This window comes from Scylla paramamosain, chromosome 28, assembly GCF_035594125.1.
Source record: "Scylla paramamosain isolate STU-SP2022 chromosome 28, ASM3559412v1, whole genome shotgun sequence".
Lineage (NCBI taxonomy): Eukaryota > Metazoa > Arthropoda > Malacostraca > Decapoda > Portunidae > Scylla > Scylla paramamosain.
The window spans coordinates 680,001-690,000 of NC_087178.1; the positions used below are offsets into that span (position 1 = coordinate 680,001).

General features: G+C 41.8%; 1 protein-coding gene across 18 annotated transcripts in view; it reads right to left on the bottom strand.

The window, feature by feature from the left end:
- LOC135114652 (tight junction protein ZO-1-like) overlaps nt 1-10,000 on the bottom strand; it is a 124,984-nt gene that overhangs the window by 49,050 nt on the left and 65,934 nt on the right. Inside the window, exon 1 of one of the 18 annotated variants that reach the window (XM_064030477.1) lies at nt 8,671-8,835. The exons of the other annotated variants lie outside the window; for them this stretch is intronic. Coding sequence (XP_063886547.1) covers nt 8,671-8,820 — 150 coding nt within the window. The 5' untranslated portion in view covers nt 8,821-8,835. Of the gene's footprint in view, nt 1-8,670; nt 8,836-10,000 lie in introns of those variants that run through there. 18 annotated transcript variants of the gene reach the window in all.

A 10,000-nucleotide genomic window follows, 5' to 3' on the forward strand; every position in this document is an offset into this window, starting at 1 on the left:
CCTCCTCTTCTTTCTTGTCCCTTTCTTCTTTTCCTCCTTTTCTTCACTAATCGTCATCTCTCGTTGTTCGTTTCTTCCTTCGTAATCCTTCTCTCCTTCCTCTGTTCCTTTTCTTCATTCTACTCTTTATATTTCCACTTACCGTCTTCTTACTGTTCGATTCTCCCTTTCTACTTCCTTCCTTCTTCCTCCTTTCCTTCCTCCGTTCCTTCAATCTGCTCCTGACATTTCTTGTTTTCGTCTTCTTTGTTTTTATCTTCTTTTTGCTATTCTCTTCTCTTTCTCTTCATCTATCCATTCTGCTCCTACTTTTCTTTCCTTCTGTTGTTCTCTTATCATCATCTTTTGTGTCCGTCTTCATTTTCTTATCGTAATGTTGTTTTCCTTGCCCTTTACTCCTCTTTCTTTCTTTATCATCATCTCCTCTTATCATTCTTCCTTCATTGTCTTCCTCTCAATACTTTCTCGTTTATTTCCTTGTGTTCGTCTTCACGTTTCTTATCTCCTTGCTCTTTCTTCATTTTCTTCTTCTTCTTCTTTCTCCCCTTTTTCCTTCCTGTTTTTCTTAACTTCATATTGCATCTCTTTTCCCCTTCTTACTTTTCTATTTTCTTTTTCCTGTTTCTTTTTCCTGTTTTTTTTTTCCCATTTTCTCTTCCTATTTTCATTAACTTCATACTGTATCTGTTTTCTCGTTTTACTTTTCTTTATCTTTTCTTGTTTATCTTTGCCTTTGTATTATTTGTATTCCTTTTTTTATTTTTACTATTACAAGTTTCTCATGTTTTCTCTTCTTCTTCTCCTCGTGTTTTCTTTTTCTCTTCCTATTATTTTATAACTTTATATTCTATCTTTATATTTCTCTTATTTCATTTTTTCTCTTCTCTTATTTCAATCTTAAAACTTGCTCGTGTTTTCTCTCTTTCTCCTCTTCCTCCTTCTGCTCTCCTCCTCCTCCTCTCCCTCTCCCTTCCAAGCTTCACGGATCTGAGTTAATTAAATCCACAACTGTGTTACAAGGTGTGAGAGAAACCAATACATAAACTCTTCTTCCTCTTCCTCCTTCTCCTCCTCCTCCTCCTCCTCTTTTATTTAATCTTCCTCCTTATCGTGTTTGTTCACTTTCTTTTCATTTCTCTGCTGTAGTTTTAGTTATTTTGTGTCTCCCTTTCGTCTTTTTTCCATTATATTCTCTCTCTCTCTCTCTCTCTCTCTCTCTCTCTCTCTCTCTCTCTCTCTCTCTCTCTCTCTCTCTCTCATACACATGCAATTAAAAAGATAACAATCAAACTAATGAAAATTGCTTAAAATAAGACGCTCTCTCTCTCTCTCTCTCTCTCTCTCTCTCTCTCTCTCTCTCTCTCTCTCTCTCTCTCTCTCTCATATTTCAGCCGAAGATTTCAAAGTAAACAAAGATCTAAACTTAGCACGCAAAAACAGACAGGCGCGCACGCTCCTACACACACACACACACACACACACACACACACACACACACACACACACACACACACACACAACAACGGAGCTAACTGTTTTCACCGAAATGAGAGAGAGAGAGAGAGAGAGAGAGAGAGAGAGAGAGAGAGAGAGAGAGAGAGAGAGAGAGAGAGAGAGAGAGAGAGAGAGAGAGAGAGAGAGAGAGAGAGAGAGCAAATAACTACCGGATTATGCTGGTGTGGAGAATGATGATGATGATGATGATGATGATGATGATGATGATGATGATGATGATGGTAAGTACTACTGGTGATAATGAAGATGGCTATAGTGATGACAGAAATCGTAATAATAATAATAATGATGATGGTGGTGGTGGTAGTGGTGGTGGTGGTGGTGGACAGAACAGGTGAACAACCAGGTAAACAGGTGGGTGAGTGGGAAGTAACGGAGCACTCAACACCTGATATATATTCACGACCTTCGCTTCATAATAACTCCCACTGGTATTATGAGTATTGTTACTGTTATTATTATTATCACTATTATTACTTGTTATTGAACGTGCGTACTGTACCTTTGCACACCTTTCCCCCGTGATAAGCTGAATGAGTTCCCAGCCAATGGTATTTTTTTTTCCCACGGATCAACACTAAATGAGAAACAGGATAAACATAACTTCTAATTTTCCCTCCTTTTCCTTCACTCTTTCCTCCTGTTTCCCTTTTTGCTTCTCCCCTAAACTGTTTAATCCTTATTTCTCTCTTTGATAAACATAACTTCTAATTCTCTCTGCCTTCTGTCTTTTCTCCAGCTTCCTCCTATTCCTTATCCTCTCCATCCCCTCTCTGTCCCTAAATCTTCTTATTCTCTTATCTCACCTCCCTTTCAACACTGTTACTTCTTTCTGTTCCTTCTCATTCTTATCACTGTTTCTCTCCTTCCTCTCCTCCTTTCATTCCCTTTCCAAATTTTCGTACTTTCTACAAACTCGTTCTTTTATTCTTCCTTTCATTTCTCACTTTCCTTTTCCCTTTTCTTCCCCTCCTTATCTCCCTTTTCCTCTTCCCTTCTCTTTTATCCATCTCTCTCTCCTTCTTTTATCATTCCTTCTCATATCCTTCCTTCGTCTCCCTGTTCCCTCCACTCCCTCGTCCTTTTATTCTCCCTAAATCGCCTTATCCACATTTCCTCTCCCTTTGATCCGTCTTCTCTCTTTCCCTCTATCGGTCTATCCATTCTCCCCCCCCCCCCTCTCTCTCTCTCTCTCTCTCTCTCTCTCTCTCTCTCTCTCTCTCTCTCTCTCTCTCTCAATCCCCATATCTACTGTGTTTCTTGACTTTCTCGACTCTTTTAAAGCCACTAGTTTTCTTTGGCTTTAACCTTGTGTGATCCTCTCTCTCTCTCTCTCTCTCTCTCTCTCTCTCTCTCTCTCTCTCTCTCTCTCTCTCTGTAACGGAACTGTGACGCTGGTGACTGAGGACGAGGCAGTGACGGAGTGATGACGCAAATGTGACGATATTGTAACGTTGTGATGATTGAAGTGATGGAATGGTGACCTAGTGTGTGTGTGTGTGTGTGTGTGTGTGTGTGTGTGTGTGTGTGTGTGTGTGTGATGGCCAAAAGATGATGAATGCTTGTTATAGTTGAATAGTGATGAGGACACGAGTGAAAACAATTATGGTGATGATGGTGATGACTTAAGGCGTTGAGGGAAGACTTAGAGATGATTGTGATTTTGATGGTGGTGGTGGTGGTGGTGGTGGTGTTGAGGGGCGCAGCTAGTCTGGCAGTGCTGTCTCTCATTGATCTCGCCGCCCACCCGCCCACCCACCCACCTCCGCTTCCACACTCACACCCACCACCACCACCACCGCCACCACCACAACCCTCCACCTTCAAGTTAATTCGCCCATACACATATCGGCCTCATGCACTCACCACCATCACCACCACCACCACCACTAGCACTACTATCATCACCATCATCAATTACATTCACAGCATTCTCCATCATCACCATTTTCTTCTTCAACCAAAATAACCATCATCACCATCATCTACATTCTCATCTACCATCATCACAATCAGTAACTACAACCATCATCATCACTAACACGAGGAAGAAGTAGTAGTAGTAGTAGTAGTAGTAGTAGTAGTAGTAGTAGTAGTAGTAGTAGTAGTAGTAGTAGTAGTAGTAATAATAATAGATACAAAAAAGAGTTTTACATGAAAAAAAAAATAATAAAGGTGGCGAAATGAAATACCCATCGATGCAAAATGTAGCACACACACACACACACACACACACACACACACACACACACACACACACACACACACACACACACAAGTAATACTCCTAAATTCACTAATGTAATTCGTTTAATGGGTGAGACCAACTATGCACAACTATCAAGTAATTCATTCCCAGAGAGAGAGAGAGAGAGAGAGAGAGAGAGAGAGAGAGAGAGAGAGAGAGAGAGAGAGAGAGAGAGAGAGAGAGAGAGAGCCAGTAAACTTCCACCATTTCAAGCGAGGGAACTAGACTACATAATTTTACGAACAAACTACAAATTAGCGGACCATCTCAGCTAAACAACATGTAAGTTTTAATGAGAAGCCTCGCTCGTCTGCTGCTGTGTTGTGAAGGGGTCCTCTCATAACCAAGCTTGACTAAACCTAACCTAACACAACCTAACCTAACTAACCTAACCTAACCTAACCTAACCAAACCTAACCTAACCCAACACAACATAATCCTAATTTACCCACACCAAAAATATCTAAGGTTACTAATCTAACCAAACTAACAAAAAAAAAAGGACAAATAAATAAATAAATAATAGCGAGGGTTGCTAATGTTATCTTACATGCGAAAACCTAACTTTATCTAAACCAAAAATAGCAAGGGTTACTATTTACACTTTAAATGCAAACACAACCCAACATAATAGCCTGGAATGCTAATCTTCAGCTGCAAAAATCTAAACCTAACCTAACCTAACTACTCTGACCTGACCAAAACTAACCTTACACATACCACCTAACTTAACCAAACCAGAAACATCAGTGGATTACAAATTTTCACCTTACATGCAAAGAACGACAAGGCAACATGCGTTCACCTCCTTTTCACACAGCACCACTAGTTCCCCCAAGCAGGAAATAGGTACAGGACGCAAGGCAGGGAGTTACGACCTTGCAAACCAGCCATAAGACGCCCTAAGCCAAGGTGTGGAGGTACACGGCTTAAGCCCACCTAGCCATTACCCTTTGTTGCCCGTTGTCCCGCACTGCCCCCTCATATAAGCTGATGATGATGATTAGTGGTGCGAGGTACTGGTGTAGAGAGGGAGAGGGTGAGAGAGAGAGGGGTGTAACAGTACAGTGGTGATGTGTGTGGTGGTGATGGTAGGTAATACTGCTGGTGTGGTAGTGTTAAGGTGTATATGTGTGTGTGTGTGTGTTGGGTGGAATAAGTGGAGTGGAGGGTGAAGAACTAAAGAAGTGCAGGTGTGTTTGGGGAGATGATGATAAGTGGAGTGGTGGAGTCACAGGGCTATGAACTAGAGGGGTGGTGAAGTGGAGGGTGGAAGAACTCACAAAGGGAAGGTGTGTTTGGGGAAAAAATAATAGGAGTGGTGGAAGCTGGAATTCAGTGGAAGTTGAGGATGGAACAAGTGGAGTGGATGGTAGAAGACGTAAGAAAGTGGGCGTGGAAGTGGAATGGAGTGATGTGGACAGAAACTAAACAGTGATTGTGGGGGATGGAGGAGGTGGAGAGACATGCCAGGAATTAATGAAGAGGCGATGACTTGGGGAAAAAAATAAATAAATAAAATAATAAGTGGAATAATGAGGATGAATACTAAGGATGTGGATGAGATTAGACAGTAAGGATGAGTGGAGAGGTGGAGTGGGTAAAAGAGGCGGGAAGTTAAAACAGGGCGAAGGGATGATGAGAGAGAGAGAGAGAGAGAGAGAGAGAGAGAGAGAGAGAGAGAGAGAGAGAGAGAGAGAGAGAGAGAGAGAGAGAGAGAGAGAGAGAGAGAGAGAGGTTGGGGGGAAGGGGGCAGAAATGTGGAAGCAGGAACAAGTTATGAGGACAGATCCACACTGCTCCATCCACCATCTCCCTCCCTCCCTCTCTCTCTCTCTCTAAGTCATTTCCACCTTTATCAAGAGAGAGAGAGAGAGAGAGAGAGAGAGAGAGAGAGAGAGAGAGAGAGAGAGAGAGAGAGAGAGAGAGAGAGAGAGAAAATTACGTGTGTCACTATAAAGGTTGATAGTCACACACCATTGCCTCCCTCCTTCACCACCATCACCACCTCCACTTCCTCCTCCTCGTCCTCCTCCTCCTCCTCCTCCTCCCTCTCCGGAAGGAAGGATGGAAGGCAATGAAAGGGAGCGGTTGTGGAGGGAAAGGAAGAAGGAAGAAGGGAGAAAGAAGGAAGAAGGAAGAAAGAGGGAAGGGGAAAGGAGGAGGAGGAAGACTGGATAAAACTATGCTCTGATTGAGAGAGAGAGAGAGAGAGAGAGAGAGAGAGAGAGAGAGAGAGAGAGAGAGAGAGAGAGAGAGAGAGACGCAGTACTATAAAGGATGAGAAAGAGAGCGCAGCAGGACAAAGAGACCAGCACCCTCTCCCCTCCCTTTCCCCCCAAACCCCCCTAAGGGCCGTTTTATTTCCCCAGGACAGAGACGAATGTGACCTAGTTCGTCCTAGGAGGCAAACCTTGTTCTCCTCGCAGGATGAACGAGGAAGTATACATGCCAGCCTCACTCACTAACAGTTCCTTCCTCCTTCAGTGGGGAAGAAAATGTATTGTGTGAGAGTTTGGGTGTTGAAATTGGTGGTGGTGGTATTACTTCTACTTCTTCTTCTTCTACTACTACTACTACTACTACTACTACTATTTCTACTACTATTACCACTACTATTGCGCCATAATAATAATAATAAAGAGCATTCTCCTCCTTTGCAGACTCGTTCTCCAGGAAGTAAAAGAAACGTCTTGGTATTTCTAATTACCCCTCCGAGGCACCACCACCACCACCACCACCACCACCATCACCACCACCACCACCACTATTACCTGTACTAGCAACACTATTACCCTCACCACTACTACTTTCACGGACTATACCTCTTACACCACCCACGCTACCACCACCACTATCACACCATTACTAACTACAGACATCACCACCACCACCACCACCATTGTGTGTATCTACTCTACTACAACTATTATCACCATTGCACCACTATTTCTACCACTACAATCATCAACATTAGTACCTTCACAACAACAACCACCACCACCACCACCACTACTACTACCATTCTCGTCACCGTCATCACCTCCACTATCGGCACCACCACCAGTCCTACCACCATCATCACTAAGTCAATATCTTATGTAAGCGGTCTCTCTCTCTCTCTCTCTCTCTCTCTCTCTCTCTCTCTCTCTCTCTCTCTCTCTCTCTCTCTCTCTCTCCTCGCCCCTCTGTGTGAGCTATTTCCGACAAAGCGACCCGTCAAAAAACCCATATACTGCTGCTACAACTGTTGCTGCTACTTCTACTGCTGCGACCACTACTGCCAAGCTCACCACCATCAGTACTACAACTGCTGCTGCTACTACCACTACTATTACTACCAAAACAACTATCATTAATAATACATCTACTACTATCACTATTACTGACAATGCTACTACTTTTATTGCTACTACTACTACTACTACTACTACTACTACTACTACTACTACTACTTTATTCCTTCCTCTTCCTCTTTTAGACATGGTTACTATTTACTTTCACTTTTCTCTTGTATCAAAGCTCGATTTTTTCTCTCGTAATGAGTTAGAGGCAAACTGCTTGAGAGAGAGAGAGAGAGAGAGAGAGAGAGAGAGAGAGAGAGAGAGAGAGAGAGAGAGAGAGAGAGAGAGAGAGAGAGAGAGAGAGAGTGTGCTCATGAATATTATTTCACTTCTTTGTTTCGAGTCATTCATTGTTGAGAAAAGAACGAGAAAACAAAAGAAAAGTAATATAAAGTTTGACTAAAAAAAAATATGTATATAAAAAAAAAGTGGGATGAACTCCTTCCTTTGTTTTATTATGAATGACAAGTGTCCTTTGTTTTTAAACCTGACAAATGTACTTTTTTTATCATCATTTTACTTCATGAATAGGAAAAAAAAAAAAATGGGGGGAAAAAGTTATGTGGAGCTTTCCCCCATTTTTATTCAGCTTTTATTTAAACAGAAATGGACACGTACCCTGTATCTCTTTTTAAAATGCACGCATAATATATATTTTTTCCCCACTCTTCAAATATGAATGGCGTTGGTTTTCCCTATGTATTTACTGGCGCGAGTTTTCCCTATGTATTTACTGGCGCGAGTTTTCCCTATGTATTTACTGGCGCGAGTTTTCCCTATGTATTTACTGGCGCGAGTTTTCCCTATGTATTTACTGGCGCGAGTTTTCCCTATGTATTTACTGGCGCGAGTTTTCCCTATGTATTTACTGGCGCGAGTTTTAAAGTTTGACTAAAAGCTCGTCACTGTTACAAATTATTGCAGCCAATGAAAGCTCCGACTCTCAAATTATTATTACTATATTAATATGCAAACCACTTCACTGATGCTGAGGTTTACAAGCAATGGTGCAGTTAACTTTTTTACGATTGATAATGCAAAAATTTCATCACCTACGTCATTATTATCATTATTATTATTATTATTATTATTATTGTTATTATTACTATTATCATCATCATCATCATTCTCACCATCATCATCATCCCAAGGCCTTTAAGGAGAATCACATGTAAATTTTTATGTTATCATATCCTAACTCAATGGTAACGCAAGAAACGAGTCTTAACTAATCAATAAAATACGTGGCTAGGTTCTTATGTTCTCTTAAGCTAACCCAATCATAGGGGAAGGGAAAAAAAACCTTACTTTAACAATACAACACGTGGTTAAATTCTTGTTTTCTTAACTTAATCTGATCCTGAAGCAAAGACAACCTTTCCTTAATAATACAGTACCTGGTGAGTTCTTTGCTCCTATCCAAAGTGTTTAAATGCTCATGCTCTCTTAACCTAACCTAATCCTTACCAATACAATGCCTGGTTAAGCTCTTTGTTCCTCTACCACAGTGTTTAACTTACATTCTCACGGTAGGTAATGCAAAACTCTCACTTTCCCACTTACGGTCTCTGTCAGCGCGCACTCCTTCACCTCACTCACCTGGAACAGAAACACAACACTAATTAGCGTAACTGTGGCAGGTGAGAAACGTGTGTTGCTCGACGGGGTTAAATAGACTGTGATGGAAATGCAAAGGTTAATGTTACGTCTCATGTAATCAATTACGTGTGTGTGTGTGTGTGTGTGTGTGTGTGTGTGTGTGTGTGTGTGTGTGTGTGTGTGTGTGTGTGTGTGTGTGTGTGTGTGTGTGTGTGTGTGTGTGTGTGTGTGTGTTGCAAATGAAGTAATTGTCAGTCATGTGAAAGTGTTTTAATCACTCGTGTTTGCAAAGCTCAATCACGTGAGGCATTTCAAACGTTGCCCCACACACACACACACACACACACACACACACACACACACACACACACACACACACACACACACACACGAGTAAAAGAGCAATAAATCAACTAAACGTACACCACTTCCGACAGACAGAAGGTATACATAAATACATACATAAACACACACACACACACACACACACACACACACACACACACACACACACACACACACACACACACACACACATTGAACAGCTGTTATTGTAAAGACCAGATGGCATTTGTGTGTGTGTGTGTGTGTGTGTGTGTGTGTGTGTGTGTAAATACCCATCACCTTTACTGCATTTATCTACCTTGACTTCTTCTTCACTCTAACAACGTAAGGTGAGGAAGAAAGAGGAGGAGGAAGAGGAGTGAGGAAGAAGGGAAGAAGCTGATAATGAGGGGGAGAAGGAGAGAGAGGGGGAAGAGCCATAACAAAAGGAGAAAGAGCACTATAGAATGGGGAAGAGAGGGGAGGAGGAGAAATAGAAAGAGAAGTTGTGTGCTCCTGGAAGTAGGAATAAGAAGAGGAAGAGGTTAGAGAGAGAGAGAGAGAGAGAGAGAGAGAGAGAGAGAGAGAGAGAGAGAGAGAGAGAGAGAGAGAGAGAGAGAGAGAGAGAGAGAGAGTAACAGGACTCTCTTCCGTCCCAATACAGGGTGAGTCAGAAGTATGAGAACAAGGCACAAATATAGGGAATCTTTTGCTGCAATGAGGCGGGGAGATAGTGTAGTGTTCGTCTGTTTGTCCTGCTGAAGGTTCCATTAGGTTAGGTTAGGTCTAGGTCTGGTTAGGTTAAGTAAGGTTAGATTAAATTTGGTTAGGTTAGGTTAGGTTAGGTTAGGTCTAGGTCTGGTTAGGTTAAGTAAGGTTAGATTAAATTTAGTTTAGGTTAGGTTAGGTTAGGTTAGGTCTAGGTCTGGTTAGGTTAAGTAAGATTAGATTAAATTTGGTTCGGTTAAGT